At 45.7% G+C, this 27,172-nt stretch overlaps 1 protein-coding gene across 9 annotated transcripts in view; it reads left to right on the top strand.

The window, feature by feature from the left end:
• EXOC7 (exocyst complex component 7) overlaps nucleotides 1–27,172 on the top strand; it is a 339,430-nt gene that overhangs the window by 29,602 nt on the left and 282,656 nt on the right. For all 9 annotated transcript variants that reach the window (XM_078654573.1, XM_078654571.1, XM_078654569.1 and 6 more), the window contains exon 2: nucleotides 18,583–18,648. In XM_078654573.1, coding sequence (XP_078510699.1) covers nucleotides 18,583–18,648 — 66 coding nt within the window. The remainder of the gene's footprint in view (nucleotides 1–18,582; nucleotides 18,649–27,172) is intronic.

The following is a 27,172-nucleotide window of genomic DNA, read 5'->3' as shown; positions in this document are numbered from 1 at the left end:
ACACGACCTGCTCGACCTGCTAGGCGTCGAGATCCCTGTGCTTGGTGAGTAGTAGTAGCTATTTAATCACTACTCTGTTTTCTCCTGCTCTATGTTATCACATTGCAAATGTTTCTTTTTTCCCAAGAACAATAATGCTGACGATTACATTGTAGGTAAATTATGTTTCAAAATCTTCTGTGATTGCATTGCAGGTGCACTGCTCGCCTGCTCAGTGGCGGTGCTACTATGCTTGTTTTCGATTTTGTGCTCATTTCATTGGCCTGAGTGATTATGTATGAGTGTACTTTACAGAACTGCGTAATGCTAGACCCTAAGGGGCAGATTTACAATTACTGGCTCATCCCTGCAAATTAGCAGGGATGCACCAGTAATTGTGCGCCACGCCTCCACCACCCATGGTGCGCCGCATTTACAATGCGGCGCACCATGGGGCAAAAACGACACAGATGCGTCACGCATTTGTGCCGTAAAGGCGGCGCATTGCTGGAGTTGCGTCGCAAGCACGACGCGTCTCCAGCAATGCTCTGGGGTGCCCTATCTCCCCAATGCTGCATCAAGCCGTACGTCTGCTTCAAGCAGGCGCAGGGTTTTGACGCAGCATTGGCCTACAAGTGACTGAGTGAAATCTTGTAGATTTTACTCAGCCACTTTTAGGAGGCGTTCCTGCGCAGGACGCCCTCCCTTCCTGCCACTAAGAAGAGATAGTGCTGGTGGATTGAAAGTTTCAGTATATTATGACTGGTTATTTAGTAGGAAACTTTTTAGTGTTCTCACTGGTCTGCAATCACGATGGACTGTGTCTGTCACTTCGCGTGCTGCGGAGTGCTGCCTGCCAGTCCTAGTTGAACTTTTTTGTAGTTGGTTTAGTGAGTTACATAACTTTCCAAGTAGACGGTCCGCGAATCCAGCAATACTAATATCCTAGTAGACCACTTCAGATAGGTCAATAAATTTAGTGCAATTGTTGTCTATTTCCCCGAAATAATTTTTTATTGTTTTTTTGAGATGTTTGATTTGGTTGACAACAATCATCCATGTTTGTGTCTTTCTTTCATGTTGTACATCAGCACCCCCCGGGGGCAAGGGGACACTGGAGGAGGAAGCGGCGCCGGCGGAGAAGGGACAAGATCAGGAAGGCCAGGATCAGTCCAGCGAGGGCTCCTCTGCTGGCCCCAGTAAGTTTTCCTGTTTAATATTAATAATTATACTTCCCTATCTTTTACAGCACCTATTTTTTCCTAACGTTCCTCATTCGATTTTTTCTAAATCGTCTTCAAATTCTTATCCTGCCTCTTCTATGACTCCCTGTGGTACTACTAGATTATTATTAGTCTGTCTGTGTAGCTAACTAAGCTTGCACAGTTGGCAAAAGGTGTTAAACAAAACTCCCATTCTATTCAGCAATAGCTCTATGCACTGAGTGCAGTCCTCTGGGTTGTCCATATTGTCTTTGGAAGTCTTCTAAATGTTTATGCTTTGACACTTCCCAACAATAAAATGTCAATGGCCACCAAGAAAGAACAAGATACTAGTTTACTTTTTGATTGGATAGGAGGACAATCCATGCTACTACTGTTGCAGGGACTATTCTGCACAAACAGAACTATGGACACGAAATAGTGCATTGTTTATCAATTATAATAGGCGCAGATAGACTTTCCACATACCTCAGTCATAACAGAATTTAAACCCCCAATCTCCTTACTGACTAGCTAGTGTGTCGGAGTCATTTAGCTCCCGAATTCATCGATGATTGATCCCCAATGATTATACAACCCAGGATATAAGACTACGGAGTCAGAGTACCGACCTCTCAGAGCCACGGACTCATGCTTGCAAATTACAAACCCTTTTGCTCACTCACTCATGACCAAAAACCACAAAGTCTATGTAAGTTTTAAAGCTTTATTAAAAGTAAAAACATGTATTAAAATCAAGTTCATCATACAACATAAACAGTGGATTGAAAATTGAAAAGTGCTTAGTGATTTCACACATTAATTGTGGGCGAGCCCGCACCAGGTTGGAACTTTAAGTCTTCTTTGTGGTGCTGAATCATTGCTGACTCCGTCCAAGTGATGAGGATCTGATCTTGCTCTTGTTCTTAGAAGGGAAGCTTCTGTCTGTTATGAGAAAAATGGTGAGTGTTAAAAAGCAAGCATTCATCAGTTGTGCCAAAAAAGTGTAGCAAGACATGTTATGGCTAAGCATAACTAAAAAACACCCTTTCCTGAAAAAAGGGCAATTTGTAGTTTAGACTAGAGAGTCACAAATTATTAAATTTGTTTGTGTAGTCGTAGTAACATTTTTTCATTCCTAGACAAAATACTAGGGAGTGGTGTATATGGCATCTAAGAATCTGAAATGTATTTTCTAGGCGGAACATCGGCACAGCCATCCACCGGTGCCGGGGCCAGCGTGGAGGTGGGCACTCCTGGGGCGGAGGCGGTGCAACAGCCAGCGGGAACTGCTGTGGGGGATGCAACGGGAGTGGCGGGCAGTGGTAAGCTATTATATTCCTTACTTATTGAGATTGCAGACTGCAGAGTGTGCTCTCTGCACGGGTGTATATGTTGTACAGTACAAGTATACTTTACTCTTAAGAAGACTTACAAATTTAGAACTAAGTTTTTATCAACCAGGTAGTAGCCTCCTCTAAATTGACTTCAACTCAGCTGTGAAAGTTTTATCGAGAAGCCAAGTCAGATCAGAGATGAACTTGATGGATGGATGAACGAAAAGGGAAAGAAGGGTGTAAGTAAGTGTGGAAGGACGAGCGAGTTAAAAGTAATGATGACTGGCAAAGAATGATACGTGTTTTTGAATGCTGCCCGAGGGGGCTGGGAATATGATGCATGGCCGGTTGAAGGATGAAGCAAGGATGGGTGGAAGGAGAAAGGGAAGAGGACTGCCTGGGTGGGTGAAACAGAAACTGTATGTGTGCGCAATATATCCTTTGGTTCAAATTCAAATGCAAGTCAAGCACGGATGCATGGCTTGCGGTTTCCAAAATAAAATGAAAATGTTGTTTTTCATTGAGAAAAACTAAGGTTTGTCCAGTTGAGACATTAAAAAGAATGATTGACATTTACTTTGAATGGATGTATGCCTGGATCATGGTACTATCTGACTCATAGATAGCATATGTGTATGTAGACAGAGTAGACGGTCACTGGATGAAGTAAGTGTTACTTTGAAGAGCATGTAACACCGCACCTGCACATCCGTTCCAGTGTAGCAAAGGCAAGGAAAAGAAGTTGTAATTTTTCCGAATACTACCATGAATAGTAGCAGTAGTTTGTATTGCAAGCACAGCATATATCCGGCGATTAAGGGGGCCACTCAGTACCTCTGTTAATAATTTTAGTACAACTCTGTCATTTATGTGTGGCCTATCAGTGTTCACTCAATAAAAAAACAAAGCACCTAAAGTCATCCCATATGTAAGCAAATATCCTGTTAAGGGATAGATAATCATATTATTTATCTTCTTCATTTTATTTTTGTAGTAGTCATCGGCACTGTAGGGTGAAAGCTAAATTAATTAAGCAGTAGCCCTTGTAACAGAGTATTCTCAGGGCCACCCGTAATAGAAAAGTAAGAGCTTCATCACCTGCATGTACTGGACTTGTACAGTAACGCAAGTCTGTGTCATCAAGGCTTGCGTCTGTTTTTCTCTGGTGCAAGTTGACTGCGCTGGCATTATGCCAGGTTCCAGAAGTTTACGTACCAATTTCGCTAAACAAGAGAGAAGAAGAAGAATAAGACTGGTGTACTGTCATAGTCGACTCTAATGTAGTTAGTCCATATAGTGCTCGTAGAATTGATTCCTGAAACTCCCACTAATGTTAGAGCAGAGGCTGACGAAGTGGGAGGTTAGATAGATACAGGCCACAAATGTTATGTACTGTGCTTGCAAGTTGCTAGTTCTACTGTGACACAAGTTTCTGCTGAATAATTTTGTGTTAATTTTGAAGAGCATTGGTTACAGTATGTCTTTCTTTCTTCATATAGATGCTCCTTCCAAACTGACACGGAAGGAGCTGGCTAGACGGCCCCGGCAAAAGAAGCTGGAGGCGATTGTCGCTGAATATCGGCAGCTGGTGGCCCAGGAGGAGGAGGACACGCAGTCGCAGTCCACCACAACATCCACCGCGACAGCTGCATCCTCCTCCGTGCTCCCTGGGTCAGCCAGTCAGCGCAAGCCTCCAGTGGTACGGAGCCATGGTACAGCAGCCACCCGCCACCGCCAAGCAGCCAAAAAATCAGCTGTCCCCCACAGCAGGTGCAAGGCCAGCATCCACCGCCTAATCCTCAGGATGTCCAACCTTGAGCAGGAGATGGAGAGAATGAAGATCCTGCTCAAGAAGAACCTCCGCGGGGAGCAACGGGCCCACCTGGCCAAAGGACACCGCCGCCGGCAGTAGAGGAGGAGAGACTGTCCTTTGTCCCTTTTTTAAAGACTTTTGGGGGGGGGGGTGGGAATTGGAAGTTGGGTTTTTTATTGGACTTTGGGGACTTTTTCACGGACATTCTTTTTGGTTAGGGTGGGGGGTGGATCGGGTCTTGCGGGATAGTTTATTTTTGTTATGGATTTAAATAATTATTTACTTTCAACTTAAACATTGCATACACGTTTTTACTGTTTTGCGGGGGAGGCGGGGGTGGGGGGTTAACTGTTCGTTTGTTTTCCTGAAACTTAACTGGCTGCTTGATTCAAATTGTCTAAGTAATCGCCCAAATGTTTACAAAAGTAAGTGGGATTGTAAAAAACAAGGACCCCCTGAATAGTAGCGTCAGCGAGACTCCTAGGACAGGGATAACAATGTATGTAAAAAAATTCCTAGGCAGTGGCATATAAGAAAACATGTGACATAAGATAACAGCAAAAAAAAAAAAATTTTCATGGTTTTTTCTTGCTGTTATCTTATGTCACATGTTTTCTTATATGCCACTGCCTAGGAATTTTTTTACATAAAAAAGTAAGTGCCACTCACAGAGTTAGTGAATTCAATTGTCCTACTACTTTAGTAGTACTACCGTCAGTCTCTCCTCTCTCCTCCTACTCCATTATTCTTCCTCCCCCCAAACGCTTATCTTACCTGTGATTCGTGTTTGAGAATAGGCCTAGGGCTAGGCACAGGGTTGGCTACATGGCAACTGGCGATGAAGGTTCGCAATCCTGGGCGGATGAAATGGTATCATTGTGGTGGTAGTGGTGGTACACAGTGGCAGTAGCAGCATATGAAAAAAAAGAAAATGAAACCTTGAGTGGCCTGAGCGGATCATTACAACAGTACGATAGATAGCATAGTACACAAGAACAGTGCCATAATTTAGCCTAACAAATGCTAAAGTTTCCAAAGTATACTAGTTGCGTGGAGTTTGGCTTTGGCTACTACAAGAAATAGTACTGAAGGTGAAGGGCACAGTAGCGTAATCATTCGCCACGTGTAGGAGGAGGATGTTTTCTGTTGCTTTGACCTTATCCTCCCCAGCAAGTGTGTGGAATTATTGTTGTAATTTACTCACACCTCAATGAAAACCACACAGCCCGGGGGTAGAGGGTTAGGGTTTGAAACTTGGATGGGAATGGGGTTTGTGGGGAAAGTTTTGTGGAGAGAGGAAAAAAAACACAGCATGGACAAACAACAAATTAAGATAAACAAATCTTTGGATACAAAGCTATCCATAAATCTTTTAAGGGACATAAAGGAAGTGCATGCACTACTGCATGCATGAAGTTGTTTGCTAAATGGATAGGTTACTGTAAAGTAAGTAGTACTTTCTACAATGTACTAACTATGAAGAAACAATGTGACAGTACAGGGCTGCAGTAATTACGCAATTTTACTTGCCTATCTGCCCTCAGAGAGAAGAACCACTTAGTACATTAAATTAGGTTAAAAAATAGCAAAGAAAAAAGTATACAATGGCTGGAGGGATGAATTGAAGCAGAAGTGCACAGCAATAACATTACATAAAAGATAAGTAGAAATGAAGATGGATACTGTAACTGTGTGTTGTTGTAGTTGTCCTGTTGAATTTGGGAAGTTGCATGCATCCAGCCATTCCTCTTTTTCGCGGTACTCCTCCATTTCAACTGACGCTCCGCCGATCAATGTTGGGGACCAGAAGACACCTTGTCCACTGCCTGCCTGGTGGATGCTGAAATACGGCCGCTAAGCCTGAAGTCATCCTTTTTGCCATTGCACAGGGTAAAAGCCGGCCTGTAATTGTTGATGGAAAAACAGGAAGTGATATTAAAACACCACGGAGAAAAAAATATAAGGTACGCTGTGTAGTGCAAAAATAACACTTTCAGTTTCAGAGTCGACAGTATTAAAAAACATACAAGCATCATTTTGAAAGTGCGTACCCTGAGTCTCCTTTTCAAGGATAAATAAGTGTGGGCGAAATTTGCGGATCTTTCCCCTCAAGCTAGGTGTAAAGTGTAAACTGCGATTTTAGAACCCTAACCCTAGGCCCTAACCCTCCTTTTTCACCATGGATTTTCTCCAAACCACTTGTGCCCAATATTAGACCTTCCCAGCAATGCCCCCAGACCCGTCAACCCACCCGCAAAAAAGTAGAACACCCCCAAACAGACCAAAAGCAAAAATGGAAAAACTCACCCGTAGAAAATTTAGGGCCTACCTTCAATTCAGTCCAAACGCACTCTGCAGCTAGGCCCTCACTCCCCTTTCCAACCATGGATTTTCTTCAAACCACTCTGCATCAAAATTAGACTTTCCCAGCAGTACCCCCAGACCCCCCCCCAAAACCTAGAAGCCCCCCAAACAGCCCCCCAAAAACAGGCAAGTGAGCAAAAACGGAAAAACTTTTTCACCATGGATTTTCTCCAAACCTCTTGCGCCAGATATTAGACCTTCCCAGCAATGCCCCCAGACCCATCAACCCACCCGCAAAAAAGTAGAACACCCCCAAACAGGCCAAAAGCAAAAATGCAAAAACGCACACTTGAAAAATTTTCGGCCTACCAGTGAACATCGGTCCAAACGCGCTCTGCAGCTAGCCCCTAACTCCCCTTTCCCACCATGGATTTTCTTCAAACCACTCTCAATCAAAATTAGACTATCCCAGCAATGCCCCCAGACCCCGCCAAAAATCTAGAACACCCCCAAACAGCCCCCCAAAAACACGCAATACTGCTAGGCCTCAGTTTAAATTGTGCCAAAACGCTGTCTGCAACTAGGCCCAAACCCCCCTTTTCCACCATGGATTTTCTTCAAACCACTCGCAATCAAAATTAGACTATCCCAGCAGTGCTCCCAGACCCCCAGACCCACCGACCCACCCCCACAAATCTAGAACACCCCCAAATAGCCCCCCAAAAACATGCAATACTGGTATATTCAAAACATGGCAAATTGCGCTGTTCACAAAAAATTGCTGTTTTCAGCACTTCCACTACTTCGATCCTCTTGAAACTTACCTGGACACTTGTTCCAGCGATAGCCAAGAATCTCAGCAAGGCAGAACAAAATCTAACCACTGCGCTCTTTGAAGAAGAAGAAGAAGGTCTACGACTAGTTTTCACTTAGTTTTCACCCAAACACATGCGCCCGCAAAACACCAAAAAAGGCCAAAATTCTGCCAATTCTGGACCAAAGAACACCAAACCCCCCTAAAACCTTACCAACATCATTATGAACGAGCCTGCATCGGGCCCTGAGCCCTAGACTCAGCGGGAACCCTACCAACTTAAACCCAAAAACTCTAGTAAATCGCACTGAACCCTAAACCCTCGATATGCTTTGTCTGTCTGTGTCAAAGAGCCTAGGTATGCTACATCAGGAGGATGCTTCACTCTGTTGTGCCTGCCTTGACCGTCTGCATGGCCCTGCCGCAAGCATGGGCCAAAAATCCGTTCCGCTCAAGAATTTGCGATTTTTCGGTAATTTCGCGAGATTCGCGGAAAACCGGAAAACAGCAAATTTCGCAAACATAACGGATGTTTGGCCCAAGCTTGAGGCAGTACCATGCAGACGGTCAAGGAAGACACCACTGAGTGAAGCAACCTGATGTAGCATACCTAGGCTCTTTGTCAGACAGACAAAGCATATCTAATTGTATGCAGCAAGCCACATAGCCCCAATTTTACATGAACTGCTGTCTGGAGTGGACTCTGCCTGGCATAACAACAATAGTACACTGCCTCGCCCTCGACTACTACATACCACGAATAGACAGACATGTAGTTCTGCTGTAGTAGTTGTTGTAGACTGGTTTACCTGTTTGCCACTCACGAATTGGCCATAGTTCTTCCGTAAACCGACGCTGATGATCCATCCCTCCCAGTGAGTGACTGTAAAGAAAAAAGATCTATTATTTAATCAATCATCATGGTATATTGGCAAGTGAGTCCACTCCAAGGACATTTTGCATATTGTAAAATGCAACATAGTGGCCCCTGAATTTGAAGTACAATTTGAATTAAACAAGGTAAAAAAAAACAGAGTAGTTGACATGAGTTACAATTACTGTGTAAAAGATTAAATAATAACTAAGACAAGACATACGATTCATTTCATGCACAAAAAACAAACAGCAATTGGTTTAATCAGAGCCAGACAGCCATTGCTGTCCACTGCATGCCATCTTCTCAATTATTCATTACCTGTTCTACTTTTTGTCCGCATCTTCTTCGGAAAGTGAGGGCCCACAGGGCAGCCTCTCCTGTCAATATCAGAAGTAACTCTGTCAGCAATCAGCAAGCATGTAGTCAGTCAGTAATTTCAGTCCCACTTGAGGGGATTCGTCTACGAAGACAAAGTTTCTTTATTCTTTCTAATCCATCCATCTGCCTTGAGGGAAATGGATAGGGAGTCTGGAGGAGGAGGATAGAGGAGCATGATTGAGTTGTGAACTTGTGAACCTCAGGAATGCAGACTGCTGCACCTTCAAATCAATAAGGAAAATAAGATGAAGACAGTGCTGCTGATGGACTTGTTGTGATTAGGTGATTAGAGTTGTGTTGTGGTAAAAAGTTGCAAAGCAAAGAAAGACACACAGGAATAAAAGTGAATAAGGACAAAAAAAGGAAGTCATTTTCAGGCCTTGGTGTCAGGGAAGTAGAGCTCGTCCTCAAACTCCATGAATTGAGACGGGAGTAGATCAGCTAACAGAGAAGAACTTCCGTCACCTAAGTCGGTGTCCTCTTCTTCCTGCGTGCATTCACGTATTTTGTAATCTGGTGGTATGAAGTGCTGATTCTTGATCAGTGTTAACCTCTCCACATTTTTGGGCGAGAGGCGGGTCCTTTTTGAAGTTACAATGACACCAGCAGCACTGAAAACACATTCAGAAGACACTCCTTCGAGTGGGCAAGACAAATAATTTAGAGCCAGGTTGGTGATCAGTGGCCATAGAGGCATTTTCCTGTACCAATACAGCAATGGGTTCTTATTAACAAAGACCTCTGTTGGGTCATCCAGATAGGCCTGCACCATCGACTCAAGGTTCTCCACGTTTGCTCCACTTTGCGTACCATCTGTGGCCTTTGCAGCACTGGAACGAGCAAACCCTTGATGAGTTAGCCAATCCGCTTCTGACAATATTATGGCTGGGCCTGGTGCAGGTGAGGATGATGATACGGTTGCTGCTGGTGTCGTTAACAGCTGTGAGGGAAAGTGACTCCCTTCGGCCACAGATTCAGAAGTGGAACTTGACGCCGGATGGCCTGCTGATTCGGTTGTACTTCTGCTGGCTCCTTGAATTTTCTGCCGCTCTTTTTCGAACCGAGTGGCTGACACAGCTAGCCATTGTTTGTACTTTGAAACCTCTGCTTCACTCAAAAGGAATTAATGCTTTGCTTGCCACTGCCTTTTTATACCGTGGATCCAGAATAGTGGCACAAATGTAATGTTGTTCTGTATTTATGTTTTTAAGTCTTTGATTGTCAACTAGGCGGCTTAATAACTTCTCCGCCAACTGATATGCCTCTTGCTTTTCAGCATCATCTTGGAACGTTGAAGACACCGCCTTCAGTTGGTGCTATAGCATGGCCAACAGTGGGATATCTTTGCCCAAAGAACAGTCCTCCCTGCTGACTTCACGCGTGAAGACCTCAAAAGGACGAAGCATGTCTGTCAGGCTTGCAACTAGCTTCCATTCCTCCAACTCTAGCCTCATGTCTTTCATAGTAGAACCCAGTTTATAGACATAATCATTTATTACCCCCCACTGCTCAGACCGACGCTGAAGCATGTAAAAGGTTGAGTTCCAACGTGTTGCCACCTCCTGGATGAGTCCTTTGACTGGCAGTCTACGTTCATGTTGAATGCTCCTCAGCTCCTTCTGGGCCTTAAAAGAATGGCTGAAATATGTGCAGATTCTTCGGCAGGTGGTCAGTAACTTGCTGACTGTGTTTTCGTTATTCAAGAAATCTTGCACCACAATGTTAATACTGTGCGCCAAACACGGCACTCTGAAGTACTCACCATCTTGCATGGCCTTAACTATATTACTGCCATTATCCGTGGAAACATAACCAACTATGCGATTTCTTGGATGCAGCCATTCAGAGACCTTCCTATCAAACTCGTCCAAAAGGGTAGGTGCAGTATGAATTTTCTCCATGGCAAACATGGCTAATGTTGCATGTTTCCGAGAAGCTTGAAAAACTGTGTCCGGGTCAACACCTGCACTTGTCTTGTCTCTAACCCCTGCAAAAGAGACCCAGTGTGCAGTGATGCACATGTAATCAAGGGCTTGGCAACTGGTCCACATATCTGTTGTCAAGTAGATAGTGTGAACAGCACTCTTCTGCAAAGCTGCCCCAATCACCTCCAGTACATCTTGATGTAGTGCTGGAACCGCAACTCTGGCAAAATAGGACCGGCTAGGAACCTTCGATTTAGGGCAGACTGTTGCCACAAATTCTAAAAAACCCACCCCTTCCACGAAAGAAAAAGGGAGAAGGTCCAGCGCTAGCATTTTAGCCAGCTTTGCGTTATACAGACGTACCGTTGGGTGGTTGCGTTCAAATGGCGCCTCCGACCAAAACATGCTTCTAATGGTGGGCTGGACCGTTTTACGTGATGATGATGATGATGATGATGATGAAGATGCAGACTTCAAACCAGTTAGGCTCATTGATGTACTTTTTTTGCATTGGTGTCTGTCCCAGACTCGTAGTGCGCCTCATACATGTTGCAGGGGTATAGGGTGTGGGCGCTACCACTGCAATGCTGCTGCCGGGGGTACTGGGTGTACCAGAAAAAATGTCCGTCGGTTCTTGACTTCCCCCTGCACAATCATCGTCAGCATCAGATGCAATGTGAATGGATACATGTGGATCAGTTCTACTTTGGTGTTCCCTGATCTTCCTTAGGTGCGCCTCCCACCGGATAGTGTGGTGTTTATGGAGATGACCTCTCTGGCCTCCGGTACCATAGTTGGTACCAAGCTTACCCCGACTAACTAATACTTTACAAATCGAACAAACAACCATGTTTTCCGCCTTTTCGCTAACAGTAAAGAAGTCCCAAACTGGGGACTGGAGATGTCTGCTGGTGGTGGAGGTGCTACTTTGACTTTCAATGCCAAATGAAGTGGAGGATGGGCGTGGATGAATTTGTTTCTGTTGTTCACTTACAGCACCACTACTTGAGGTAATGGAGGTCGAGCTGGATGGAGGTCCCTGCCGGCCCTTCTGACTAAAAAAGATGGAAGCTGTAGGTCGTGTTGGTGTTGTAGTTAACTGCGTTGGTGATGGTACCAGTGCCACGCCGCCCACATCCCGCTTAACAGCCATTCGGGATAGGGTGAAAATGTCTGTCTGCTGCATGCCCGCTGGGGCTGGAGTGACGTCTGTGTTGACTGGGTCGTCGTCAGACTGTTCATCAGCAGCAGAAGACACCACTTCTTGTTCGTCGTCATCACCCATAAGTCGAAGCCTTGCGGGAACCTTCCTTTTTGGCTTAGCTACCTTTATCGGCTCATGGCGTGCCTCACTCTCAGACTGCATTTGTGGGTTCCAATCAGGATCAAGGTCCTCAGAATGAAGGGGGCTTGAAGAAGAACTTGTAGTAGTAGTAGCCCTCCTTGACCTTTTTCTTGCTGGGGATCTGGAAGACAATGTATCATCCTCAGGAGGAGTGGCTTCCTCGGATGATACCTCCGCTTGAATATCAATTTCCTGATGTGCCCCTACTTCTGGAGGAATAAGCATTGTAGGCAGTTGTGCCGCTCCATGAACCTCTAGTTGCACCTCTCCATGCACCTCTCCATGCGCCTCTCCATGCGCCTCTCCTTGCGCCTCTCCTTGCGCCTCTCCTTGCGCCTCTCCTTGCGCATCTCCTTGCGCCTCTCCTTGCGCCTCTCCTTGCCCATGTACTTGCGCTTGTACTAGTTGCACCTGTGGTTGTCGTTGTGGCTGTGGTTGTTGAACACTCGTCAGCTGAGTTACACCCGGCGTTGATTGGATGGTACTTTCTTGTGATGAGCCAACATCACTGGTCGATGGTGATTGAACAACCAAAGTGGCTGCTGCAGCAGCACTCATGGTCTTGGACCTAACTTGGCGTGGTGGCACTGAGCCCAATGAAGCGGAGGTGCTGCTTCCAGCTTGGTCCCCGGCGGACACCGCTGCTGCTGCTGCAGGCGTAGTTATTTTTCTCCCCAAAAAAGGTGTCGGTGGGCACACCAGTCTCCTTGGTAGGAGGTGCCACTTGCTTCTTCTGCTCCTTCTTACTGGCAGTGGCACTGGCAACTTTTTTCGCTGAGGCGCTACGGCCACCTTTCTTTGGGCCCATCTTCTTCAGATGTCAGAACAGCAGGCCGCAGTTGCACGAGTTGCAAAGTTGTCTTGTCTGTGGCCACATGTGACGTCACGTGACGTTGTGCTGCACACACCGCTGCAGGACTTCTTCCTGGCACTGGTGGTTCTCTTGTGCACCTAAAAGCAATGGAAGCCAGAGGAACATCAGTTAAACACCCCAAAAAGTCGAAAAACACACAAAAATCACCACAATCCAATGCCATCCATGCCCTCAATGATGTTTAAATTCAAGACACCCCACAGAAAGACTTGGTCCATGCACCACTCACTACCCCTGGGCCTACTGGCTAGTGAGGCTTTACAGGCACCCAAAAATAAAAATAAAAAATCAACACATAACAGTGAGCTAAAATTCCATGACATAAATGAGAATTAAGCTAAAAACAAATCACAGAAACAGTTGTATAATGCACCCATGACTAACCCTGGGCCTACTGGATACTGTGGCTACCCACAATACATATTTTTTTTAAGTTGTGAAAAAAGTTTTAAAACTGTAGCTGCATCAACTGCAATGCCCCAAACAAACAACACCAACTTACTTGTAAAATCTCAAGTCAAAAAGTGATCCAAACTCCAAAGTCCAAAAAGTCCTCAAATACAAATATCCAGCAGCAGCCACAAAAAGTAATCCTTCCAGCTCCAGATCCAAATCAAAAGTGACCAGGATATGGACAAAGCACTGGGAGGAGCCTGCTGGACAGGAACAGGAAGTTGGAGACTCTGGGGCGCTTCCTTTCTCCCTCTCCCCCCCCCCCCTCAAAAATTGACTCCTTGCACTAAAAAGTGCAGCCAAATGTCAATCTGAGGAGTTATTCTGATCAAAATCATCATTTTCAGAAGGTTTATGTTTCCTGCGGTGGATTTCTTGTGCAGAATTGCAATTTTTTGCAATTTCGGGAAAGCGAGCTGTTCAAATCTCCCGCCGAAAGTCAGCTGCGCGCCGCATCTACGTGTTCGGCATTGTTTACTCCCGCAATGCGTAATCGCTGGCCCTTATGACGTACTCGCGTTGTCAAACTCTCGCTGTGCAAGATGGCGAGCCGCGATGACGTAATTGCGTTCGAAAAACTCTTGCCCGATCACGCAGCAAGATCCAAAATGGCGCAGCACACGCAAACCAGGAGAAAAACAACTCGGCTGACTCAGAATCACGGTAAATCAACGCCGCGCGCGCGATATTGTATTTTTCAAGCGTGTCCAAGCAAAAAAATCTGCAGCTTGCGAATTTGCAGATTTTTGGGCAAATTCACGTGATTCGCGGACCGCGAATTTGCCAAAAATCTGCAAATTCCACGAACGAAACTGATTTTACACCCACGCTTAGTGAATTCACGAAAGTTGTATATCTGCCCTTAATGCACGGACATATACCACGGGTGCACTCTTGAGACTTTCTTTAATAATTGGGCCCTTTTTAGGTCTGGCTTTAACCATTACCCTTTGTGTAAATTCTGTCTCTCTCTCGCTGTATCGGCTGGCTTCACTGTGAGTGACATCATTCTGCTCTTTAACAAGGAGCATATCGGCAACCAACGTCGTTTTGTTCAGTGCCAAGAACTACTGTGGAAAGTGTGCTGTTTGATACCAAAACAATTTTTGTTTTTGCCAATGTTTGTTTAATGGTGAGGGCCCAGCATCTCCCACGCCAATAAGGTTTTACAAAAACCATGCCAAAACAAGTCACACATTGACAAAACCAAAAGGCTGACCACCAATTAAAGACTTTCTGGCTTTGCCTCTGCGTGTTTATTTTCATGTTTCCAATAATCTTATTGTAACTGGCTACACTGATTTTCCATTATGAATCTTCTTTGAGTAATACTAGCATACATAAACACATTTTATTAATTTAAGCTGTAAAGAAATGGTACCTAAAGGTATAGAGTTATTTAGCTAAATGTTTTTTTTTCCTACTTGCATTTTTTGTGAACACATATTTTGAAAGCAAAGACTCCTCAAGGTTGCTTTCAAGCTTCTGCAAATATTTGCATCCAATTGGAGTGAATTCTGGGAGCATTATAAATAGCTTAATATTGCTAAACTTTGGAAACGCATGTGCACATTTTTTACTGGATACTGGACCACTGTCAGTAGTGCAGTCTGAGCTTACATTTACTTAAAGCACTCACTCTAATAATAAAGGTTTTGCATTAATGAACCATACATACAGGTTTCAACAGCATTAACACATGGACACAAATATTACCTTAACTGCAGACAATGTCCTTCTCTGATCCATAATGTGTTACTGTAAAGTGGCAGCAAAGGGTTTGTGCTGTAGGGGGTTGGGCTTACTTGTCCCAAGGACAAACTACACATCAAAACTTGTTACCTTTGACCTCAAACAATATTTCCTGGGCATTGATGATGGCTGAAGCCTGCAGAATCACTTGCTTTGAGTTTCCTCCTTCAGTAACCGAGGCAGGACACAGCAGTGTGCTTTCTCTAACCAGCATTGACAGCTGAAAGAAATCTCATGCAAGCAGCTGAAGATATGTTTTAAGAAATCTGTTAATTGTGTGTGTGTGTGTGTGTGTAAAAGAGAGAGTGCGAGAGTGAATGCATGATGGGGTGATGAGTGAGAATAAGTAAAAGGGAGTAACAATGGAACTGTGAACGAGAATGACAGTGAGTGTGAGTGAGAATAAGCTTGGGCATGTAAGTAAGCATCCATATTGGAGGTAACTCAATGGCATATAGGACATGTGTTACAATGCTGGCATTGGCATACTGAATGTAATCCTTGGCATATCGGACACCTGTAGAAAAATGGTGGTACTAGCATTCTGGGAGTAATTCTTGGCATAAGGAGTACCCATGGCAAAATGCCGGCACTTGCATAACGGAAATAACAAAGTAATTCTTATTTTAAGGGGTTACCCTTCCAAAATGCCGGCATGCTGGAGGAAATTATTGGCATAAAAGGGGCTCTTGACCAAATGCTGGTGTTGACACACGAGGTAATTTTTGGCAAATGGGCATCTTTGGCAAAATGCTGACTCTGGAGGTGTTCAGGGACAATTACGCCTCCCTTTAAAAAAAAAAATCTTTTTATTGCAGTCTTATGCAACAGATGCATGTCACATACAATACACAGAGTAAACGGCTAGTAGCATCAGTGCAGTAGGCAAAGGATTTAGTAAATTTTACATGAGGCAAACATGAAAAAGATTTTCCTCCATAAGCAAGGTACAACGACATTAGGGTCCACGCTATTCTCGAACAGATGGAAAGGACTAAGTAGCACCATTACAGAGAGGCTGTTTAAATGAGAAGGGTGACATCATTTGCCGTATTGAGGGGGGGGACGTATTTAGGGATGAGCGATGAGCCTAATGATTGACCGATTAGTGTCCGAGGGGGTTGCTGCAGACACTGGAGATAAGGAATCCACAGGCAATGTATTGGCAGGCATCAGGATAGCTTGGAAATCAACCAGGATGGTTTCCCAACTACCTACTAGTGTGTCTTCCTTGCGCAATGAGGATTTCGCCTCATGATGCTGAAGGCCATGATCTTGCATTTATCTACATTAAGGGGTCCTGGGCTAGGCTACCAAAGTTTATGGCCTCACTCTGAGGTTCTTGTAAAGCCCTATTCTCTAAGTTTGATAAGGGCATTGGTTAACTTGTGAATTCATGAAGGATGTGAGGAAAAGACCCCTGCATGTGTACTTAGAGGAGAGTTGCTAATTAAGTGCAGTGTAGAGGTGTGGAGTGAAAGTGTTGTGTCTTTGAGTTGTGGAGAGACAGAATGTCAGTGCCTTCCTTCTCACTCAAAGATTTATGGATCTTGGACTTCCAGGGGACGCTGAGTGAGCATGTTGCAGTGCAGAGCTGTGCTGTGCTGTGAAGTGAGGCTGTTCGGGGAGGAAGGATGCAGAACACAAACCCCTATCCATTTTTCGCGTTTGATTCAGGTTCTTGGACTGCAGGGCAGTTTTTGAGTGAGTGTGTGCAGTGGATAAGTGGGAAGAAGGTTACAGGGTGCAAACCTCTCTCAATGTTCATATAGAATTTCAGTATTTTAGACTGCTAGAGGAGTGTAGCTGAGTGACTGAACTGCAGTATAGTGTGTCACGGGGAGTGAGAAGGAACAGTTTGAAGACCAGGGTTCATTTAGCTCTAGGGTTTCTGGATCTAATGCTGCAAAGGAGAATGTGAGTGAGTGAGTGAGTGGAGAGATAGATAGTTCAAAGCAATGTAGTTTATATGCGATGGAGAACAGTATAGCGGGCATCCCTGGAGGAAGGGCCATAGGAGCATTTTAAAGTGTGAGTAAGTAATTGCTATGTACCTATAGGTAGGAAAACAAAAAATAAGCGTGTGTGCTTGTGGAAGGGAACACAGACGACCATTTCACGGTTAAAAGTACCAACTCCGCACTATCCCTGGCATAGTAACTCTGGAGAAATGGTATGCAATCTTTTATACCTATTCCCTGGAATTTGGTCAGGTCAATTTGGGAGTTCTAAAAAGTGCTCATGAGACAGCAAAACACACATTTAAAGCCTTGGAAATTGCCCTGGTGGTCCTATAATGCCCAATACCAGACTCATTCTGCACAGTAGTTTGGAGCAAACAGTTTACAGAAAACCAGGTACAAATTCATTTTATGAATCCTCAATACTGGCAGATTAGAAGCCAAGCTACTGCGGGCATATAAAGCAGTAAATAGCAAGTTCAGGAAAAGTATTTAGCTCAGGCACTAAGAAATCCTAAGACCATACTACTCCATGGCTCAAGTGGTAGATCCTTAAAAGTGAGCTGCAATAATATATAAAATGGTGCTGGGGAAAGACTGGAATTAGTTGGTACAGGCTGTGGTAGGAGATTAGGCAATTATAAAATGAATCACACAAAAGGTGATGGGAGGTATGCTTGCAATTTGTCTAACCACAGGCAATCGCTCGGGTAGCATCCCAACCCATCGTTCTCACTGTGCCACCTCATTTTGAACCCAGCCATATACAAACCAGTCTTGATCTTACTCATGGAAACAGTGAAGTCCGAAGTACCAAACCAGGTCCTCCCTGAGCTGGAACACAAGCAACCCGGGATCAGTTTCGCTCTAGTTATGGGCTCATCAGCTGGGTACAGCTTTGTTCCAGTGACTCAGTGAGCACAGGACCCATGTCTGGACATACCCAAGCCATTAAGGGTGGTACATCAAATACACAAAAGGGGATGGGAGTAATACTTGCGCTTTGTGTAACCACTGGCAATCGCTCGGGGTAGCATCCCAACCTACTCATTTGCCCACCATGCAACCTAATTTCGGACCCAGCCATATGCAAATTGGTCTTGACCCTGCTCGTTATGGGAACAGTCCATCCCGGACTGTCCAACTGGACTTGGTTTGCTTGTGTATCCATTCAGGGAGAACCTTGCCTGGCTGAACTGTTCCCATGAGAAACAGGGTCAACACTGATTTGCATATGGCTGGGTCCAAACTGAGGTAGCACGGTGAGAGAAAGAATGATTGCCAGCGGTTAGACAAATTGCAAGGATTCCTCCCATCACCTTTAGTGTGTTTCATATGATAAAATGAGACCAGCCAATGACCGATTATCACAAGAGACTGGTGAGTGGTAAAACATTTGGTAAGACAGAAGTCCTGTGAAAAGTATTGAGGGTACGAGAAAACATGACTATGATAGATCTGGGTGGGCTATGATAGTGTGCTGGTAGGCTTGGATCATGGGGTGGTGAGGTGGCTGTTCCACTGCCTAATCCTATTCTTACCTCAGTGTTTTCTTTGTACACCTGTAGGAGGAGGAGACCTTGTCCTTCATCAAAGACAGTATGGAAAAAAGTGACCAGTTGACTAAAAATATGGTAAGCACGGCTGGTGTTAGCTTTCTTCTATTTTCTGACCATTATAGTTGCCTCATACTGTGTAACCTGTGTGAGGTGTAGAGGCTGGACTATATAAACTCATGGGGTAGAGCAGAGGATGAACTGGAGAGGATGAGGCTTAACACAGCTGTTAACATCTTTAACCTTGTTACCTGATTGCCTGGCAACCCCTCCTTATTCATTAATGCAAATATCAAAGTTCAACAGTAGATTTCTGATTCTCTATTTCTCGCTTAGACTTGTACCATCTCTTGCTGTCACTTTCTCACTCTTGTATGATTATGAATGAACAGCAGATTTGTATATGAAATGGGGCAATCTGCTTAACATATTAGAGATGTTTTTCAGGGGAACGGGCGGAGTTCCTAAGACAAGAGAGTAACACTGCAACCGTACTGTGAAAAAAGACTAGTGTCTTAGCAACCACCCTCCATTGAATCATCAGAATTTATTTTTTATCTAATCTTTTTATTAAAGATGTACAACACAGAAACAAAACACACACAGATTTTCTTACTGCAAGCCTGTAGCACATATGTTCCAGCGTGTATATAGCATTAAGCAATTGTCCTAATCTAGCAGAAGCCCTCCCCTCCGCATCCCTTTTACATCATATCTAGTGGGTCCAGCGGATTTAAGGTGCATCCCCCATCCAGGGTTGCCAGATCCGTTCCCATTTTTTCGGGCAGCCTCTACTTATATAAATGTGCTTTTCAATCATAGAACACAAGTCCATGTCCATTTTTGATTGTTCTAAGTCTGGTGGGTTCGTGAGCCCCATCGCTTGACCACATTTCACCTAGCAACCATGAGACCCACTCTACAGAATGTTTTTGTGTGGTACCGCATGGCTACCTCTCCACCAAAAGGATCATCATTTTTTAATGAGAGAGGGACCTGGGTGCCAGTTATATCTGTATGATTAAGTTCTGCTATATAAAGTAGGATGTTGTCCTCATACAAGGATATTCATTCCTCCCATGTGACTTCTCAGTTAAGCTCACACATGAGGTTGGCACTTCGTATCCAGCAGGCGAAGGGTTCGAGGGCAAGGGCAAAAATCATCATAGACAACTGACTCCTTTGTCTGATCCCTCTTTCCAGGTCAAACTGCTTTAATAGTGTTCCATTCACCCTAACTCTGGACAGCGTTGCATTGTAAAGCAGACCCATCCAGACAAGTAGTTAGGACCAAAGTACATATGTGTCAAGACCACCCACATATGCTCATTCCTGCTTGTCAAACACTTGGCAGTCTCCGAAAGACAACACCACTGTTTATGCAGACTCCTCTTTGGTATATTCCATATAGCCGGAAAGTCATCTAAGATTGACGGGTAGTCTGGTCAAGCATGAAGCCAATTTGGTCTGGGTCTATTAACGTTGAGATGACCCTTCAAAGGAGTAGGGCCAATATTTTAGATAGAATTTGTTTCTCAATGTTGAGCAGCGATATTGGCCGGTAAGGAATCACACTCATCCACATTTAAGCCTCACTCGCACCAGGCTGACTTCATTGGAATGCGCTCCCAAACTGCTCCCCCGCCGCTCACCATATGCTCGTTCACTCGCTCGCTGCCCTGCTCCCCCTCCCCCGCCCCCCACACAGCAATGCCAAGAGCTTTTTTCCTTTATTCCCGTTCTACAACACTCACTTTCTCTCTCTGTCACGTTTCTTTGTTTCCATCGCTGTCCTAACTCTTGCTTTCCGACCAACTTCTTAAAGTCCTTCCTTCTTTCCCCACTCCCTTGGTTTCCGTTTCTCATACTCTCTCACTGTCCTCTCTCTATCCCCTCACTTCCTTATTTTTTTCTTACCTGCCAGCGCGAGTTTCACAGGCTAATGGACCTCCCCCTCCCCTAGCACAGAGCACGCATCGCATATTTACTCTCCCAATTTGTCTTACTGGCTTGCGTTCTTTCTCCCTTTTGCTCTCTTCGTCTCTGCCTCCTATTTCTCCTCTTTTTTTCATCATCGTCGTTATTTCCGCCTCCATATCCCCCTTTCCTTTATTCCCGTTCTACAGCACTCACTTTCTCTCTCCGTCACGTTTCTTTGTTTCTACCGCTGTCCTAACTCTTGCTTTCCGTCTTCCTTGCTTTTTCAAAGTCTGACTTCCTTCTGAAATTCTTATCTCCTTCCCACTGTTATTGTACTCGAGAGATTAGAGCCTCATGTATTAATGTCATAACGGGCATAATAAGAGAGCGTGTTCACACTCTCAGTCATCATTACGTCTTCGCAGCACTTGCAGATTATACAGGCAGTTCTAGGATGCTCTTCCTGCTGAGTGAAAAAAATGGTTTGTAAAACATTATGATCATTACTTCCTGATGACTGCTGGTACATTTTATGCGCCATCGTGACAGCATCAAAGTCTTCGAAGGCACAATTTGTTTGAAGTTTTGCTGCTGTCTTGTCTTCTCCTGCCACTCCTTGGCAAAGCCCCACGAAATGGCTGCCTGTGAGGCCCAGGTCCAACATCACTCAGCGCCACCACAGCATCACTCAGCACCACCACAGCATCACTCAGCACCACCACAGCATCACTCTGCACCACCACAGCATCACTCTGCACCACCACAGCATCACTCTGCACCACCGCAGCATCACTCTGCACCACCGCAGCATCACTCAGCGCCACCGCAGCATCACTCAGCGCCACCGCAGCATCACTCAGCGCCACCGCAGCATCACTCAGCGCCACCGCAGCATCACTCAGCACCACCACAGCATCACTCAGCACTACCACAGCATCACTCAGCGCCACTGCAGCGTCACTCAGCACCACCACAGCGTCACTCAGCGCCACCACAACATCACTCAGCGCCACCACATCACCCAGCGTCACCACATCACTCAGCGCCACCACAACATCACTCAGCGCCACCAAAACATCACTCAGCGCAACTACAGCAACACTCAACACTACCACAGCGTCACTCAAGCACACAACAATATCGCTCAGGCCACAAAAGCATCACTCAGTGCCACTATAGCATTGCTCTACGCAACCCCAGCAACACTCTGCACCACCACAGCATCAATCAGCACCACCACATCATCACTCTGCACCGCCACATCATCACTCTGCACCGCCACAGCATCACTCTGCACCGGCACAGCATCACTCTGCACCGCCACAGCATCACTCTGCACCGCCACAGTATCACTCTGCACCGCCACAGAATGACTCAGTAACACCACAGCATCACTCAGCAACACCACAGCATCACTCAGCAACACCACATCATCACTCAGGGCCAAGAATGCATCACTCAGCACCACCACAGCATCACTCAGCATCACCACAGCATCACTCTGCACCACCACAGCATCACTCTGCACCACCACAGCATCACTCTGCACCACCACAGCATCACTCTGCACCACCACAGCATCACTCTGCACCACCACAGCATCACTCAGCGCCACCACAGCATTACTCAGCGCCACCCCAGCATCACTCAGCGCCACCCCAGCATCATTCAGCGCCACCCCAGCATCACTCAGCGCCACCCCAGCATCACTCAGCGCCACCCCAGCACCACTCAGCGCCACCCCAGCATCACTCAGCGCCACCCCAGCATCACTCAGCGCCACCCCAGCATCACTCAGCGCCACCACAGCATCATTCAGTGCAACTACAGCAACACTCAGCACCACCACAGTGCCACTCAAGCACACAACAATATCACTCAGGCCACAAAAGCATCACTCAGTGCCACCATAGCATTGCTCTACGCAACAACAGCAACACTCAGCACCACCACAGCATCAATCAGCACCACCACAGCATCAATCAGCACCACCACATCATCATCACTCAGTAGTACCATAGCATCACTCAGTACCACCACACCATCACTCTGCACCACCACAGCATCACTCTGCACCACCACATCATCACTAAGGGCCAAGAATGCATCACTCTGCACCACCACATCATCACTAAGGGCCAAGAATGCATCACTCTACACCACCACATCATCACTAAGGGCCAAGAATGCATCACTCAGCACCACCACATCATCACTCAGCAGCATCACTCAGCAGCACCACAGCATCACTCAGCAGCACCAGAGTATCACTTAGGGCCAAGAATGCATCCCTCCACACCACCACAGAGTCACTCAGCGCCACCACAGTGTCACCCAGCGCAACCACAGCAACACTCAGCGCAACCACAGCATCACTCAGCGCAACCACAGCATCACTCAGCGCAACCACAGCATCACTCAGCGCAACCACAGCATCATTCAGCACAACCACAGCATCACTCAGCACCACCACAGCATCACTCAGCACCACCACAGCATCACTCAGCACCACCACAGCATCACTGGTTCAAATATGTTCTCTCAATGTTTCAAGCTTTATTACAAATGTCACAAAAAGATGTTAATATTTCACTTCTGTTTTTGGATTTTCGTCACAATAAAATACACTGAACATAATCTTCACAAAAGTTATTTACAAAAGTTTAAGCTATTGCCATTATGAATTACAATAACTTTTATTTAAGTATTAATTATTAAAAATAAATAACAGCCATTGTTATTTGTAATAGCAATACATGTAAGTCACGTAAATACAACACATATTGCATAGCAAATGCTATAGGTGTCACATTTGCGAAAGTTATAACTATTGGCATTGTAAATGACAAAGCTATCAATTTCGCTATTTTCAAAACCAACACAAAAAAAATTGTCATTTAAAATAACAATAGCTCAAACTTTCCTAATGCGAGACCTATTGCATTGCAAATGCTTGTTTGGGTATAGCTACAATCGTGGCCATGTGGAGGTTGTATCGCAGTACCCCCACCTTTTGCGCTCCCTCAACTATGGTGAGGAAGTGAGTTGCCAGCGAGGAGCCATGCCTTTATAGAATTCCACCTGTAGCCTGTTGGGCCTGGCAATGCTTTAACAAAATCTCAAATTTCCTATTTAGTAAGATTTGCCTCAAACAACCTGTCCTTATGGGAAGGCTAAAGGACCTGGATATATAGCAGGAAGCCCCTATTACAAAGTGCTCTATCGATCAAAGACACATATAGGGGTGGACAATATGTCCACCCCTATATGTGTCTTTGTAACCCCCTGAGTACCCCGGGGTTGAGAAAACAGCAAGTACACAAATGGTTTGATACTTGGTAGGTTTAATAGCACCACTGAACAAACGAGCACCACAAAACCCCGAAGGGCAAATGACTTGGGGTGTAGCCGATGGTATGAGCGTCCAACCGTCCTCTGCACAACTGCCGGTCCCGACAGTCACCCAACAGAGGACACCGTGCTAAGCAGTGGCCGAAAATGCCACTCGAACTAAGGAATAGTGGTTTTGAGAACGAGTACTCACTAATTCGTCCTCTGCATAGATGCCGGTCCCGACATCTCCCAACAGAGGGCAAAAGAAGGATAAACGGAGAACAAAGGTAGAGCCCCACCGTTCGAATACCTTCGAGCGGGAACTAGGGCGTGCTGGCGCTTCAATGCGCTCTGTATTCTGCTCGAACCCTCGAGCGGGGACTGGGGCGTGATGGCGCTTCAATGCGCTTACAGTTTAGCTCGAACCCTCGAGCGGGGACTGGGGCGTGCTGGCGCTTCAATGCGCTTAAAGTTTAACTCGAACCCTCGAGCGGGGACTGGGGCGTGCTGGCGCTTCAATGCGCTTAAAGTTTAGCTCGAACCCTCGAGCGGGGACTGGGACGTGCTGGCGCTTCAATGCGCTCTGTATCCTGCTCGAACCCTCGAGCGGGGACTGGGGCGTGCTGGCGCTTAAATGCGCTCTGTATCTTGCTCGAACCCTCGAGCGGGGACTGGGGTGTGGAGGCGCTTCAAGGCGCTCTGTATCCTGCTCGAACCCTCGAGCGGGGACTGGGGCGTGCTGGCGCTTCAATGCGCTTAAAGTTTAACTCGAACCCTCGAGCGGGGACTGGGGCGTGCTGGCGCTTCAATGCGCTTAAAGTTTAGCTCGAACCCTCGAGCGGGGACTGGGGCGTGCTGGCGCTTCAATGCGCTCTGTATCCTGCTCGAACCCTCGAGCGGGGACTGGGGCGTGCTGGCGCTCCAAGTGCTTGGAACAAAAGACGAGAGTTTCCTCTCCAGAGAAACAGCTCACCTGGTACTTTAAACCCGAACTCCTCGGTGGACGCGATAATATCCGACAGCTTCCTCCTGCTCCCGGTCCGTTTTAAACTGTTCCTTCCGTGTGCGAGGTTCGCGCATGCGCAGCGCGCAGCATGACGGGAGTCGTAGTTCCCACCTGTTTGACTGTGGGGGTTGTAGTCTGGACACGGCTGTGACTGCGCAGTCAGTTCACCGATCTGTGTCCTAACAGTCTTTGATCGATAGAGCACTTTGTAATAGTCTGCGATCATTGCAGCAATTTTGTTGCTACAAGGTCCCCGTTCGTCCCCATGAGAAACACTATCCAATTAATGGCCATGTCTCATCTTACCAACCATGCCAGTAACTTACCCGCTTTGTCACCGACATCATAAAGATGTCTTTGAACAGCTAGAACATGATCTGATCTGATTATGCATGGGGCTTGGAATTTCGTTTCAGTCACAGGGCATATTCAGTTTGTGTCTTGATTAGTTGCAAATCTACATTCTAAATTGATAATGTCCACCTCAACCTGTCCAGGCAAAGCAGTGCTGTTCTTTAGCTGTTGCTAAGGAGATTGTCTGGCCCCTAATAATGGTCTTATTACTTCCCATAAGGTTACGGGGATGTGACCGAGCAGAAAAATTATTGTTAGCGTGCAGACGTCCTGCTCTTTAGCAGCCTGGCCCTTGTCCAGCAGGCAGATGCTTGAGCATTCTTAATGTACTCTTGTGCAGCCAAGATGATCTGGAATAATATACTTAAATCCACGAAAACCAAGTAAAAACGCTGATTTTTAACGAGTCTGACCCCATTGAACATTTGTGCGTCATTTTGAAATCAAAGAGGAAAGCCCCGCCTCACTATAAGCTTTGATTGAAAAACCTCGATTGATGTATCCCAGTGAAACAGAGAGCCAAATTTAGTTTAAGGTGAGCGGTACAAAGGAGTTGAATGTAGCCCATAGGCGTTAAAAAGTGGAAGGCCAAGCGAAAATAAACCCTTAGCATAAAAAATGAGAGAGAGGGGAATAATGTGTTTCTATGGTCATCAAAAGATTTACCCTAAATTGTTTTTGTTGTCATTCAAATATACCTCATCACTTGTTTCTGTTATCTGAAAGGTGCATTTGTGATGAGACAAATACTTCATATCTCTAAAGTTTTATTGTAGATATGACGCCCCTCACAAAGCTGAAGTTTATCCTCTAGCGTCCGATCTAGCTAGCTTTTCTGTTCCCACCCTCTGCACCATGTTTAAACAAGCATTAGAAATGCAATCGGGCTCGGATTTATTTGAGTTTGAGCTAATGGCATTGTAAATGCCAATGTATTGTTGCTATGTGTTATGGAGTGTGTTCATGTGGTGTGTACTGCCAGTGATCTCCTTGTGAGTGTGAGAATATTGCACCGTTACTGCCTGTGATGTCCTTCTTGTGAGTGGGAGAAGCTTGCACCTCAGCTGCCTGTGGTCTCCTTGTGAGTGTAAGAAGCTTGCACAGCTGCTGCCTGTGATGTCCTTCTTGTGAGTGGGAGAAGCTTGCACCTCAGCTGCCTGTGGTCTCCTTGTGAGTGTAAGAAGCTTGCACAGCTGCCGCCTGTGATGTCCTTCTTGTGAGTGTGAGAAGCTTGCACCGCTGCTGCCTGTGGTCTCCTTGTGAATGTAAGAAGCTTGCACTGCTGCTGCCTGTGATGTCGTTCTTGTGAGTGTGAGAAGCTTGCACCGCTGCTGTTTGTGATGTCCTTCTTGTGAGTGTGAGAAGCTTGCAGCTCAGCTGCCTGTGGTCTCCTTGTGAGTGTAAGAAGCTTGCACAGCTGCTGCCTGTGATGTCCTACTCACTACTCTACTCACTACTCACTACTCTGCACTCACTACTCACTACTCACTACTCTACTCACTACTCTACTCACTATACTCACTACTCTGCACTCACTACTCACTACTCTACTCACTACTCTACTCACTACTCTACTCACTACTCTACTCACTACTCTACTCACTACTCTACTACACTACTCACTACACTACTCACTACACTACTCACTACTCACTACTCACTACTCTACTCACTAATCTACTCACTACTCTACTCACTACTCTACTCACTACTCTACTCACTACTCTACTCACTACTCTACTCACTACTCTACTCACTACTCACTACTCACCACTCTACTCACTACTCTACTCACTACTCACTACTCTACTCACTACTTTACTCACTACTCTACTCACTACTCTACTCTCTACTCTACTCACTACTTTACTCACTACTCTACTCACTACTCTACTCACTACTCTGCACTCACTACTCTACTCACTACTCTACTCACTACTCACTACTCTACTCACTACTCTACTCACTACTCTACTCACTACTCACTAC

Source organism: Lissotriton helveticus, chromosome 7, assembly GCF_964261635.1.
Source record: "Lissotriton helveticus chromosome 7, aLisHel1.1, whole genome shotgun sequence".
NCBI classification, from domain to species: Eukaryota; Metazoa; Chordata; class Amphibia; order Caudata; family Salamandridae; genus Lissotriton; species Lissotriton helveticus.
The sequence above is the reverse complement of the archived record's forward strand: the minus strand, read 5'-3'. Positions and strand labels throughout refer to the sequence as shown.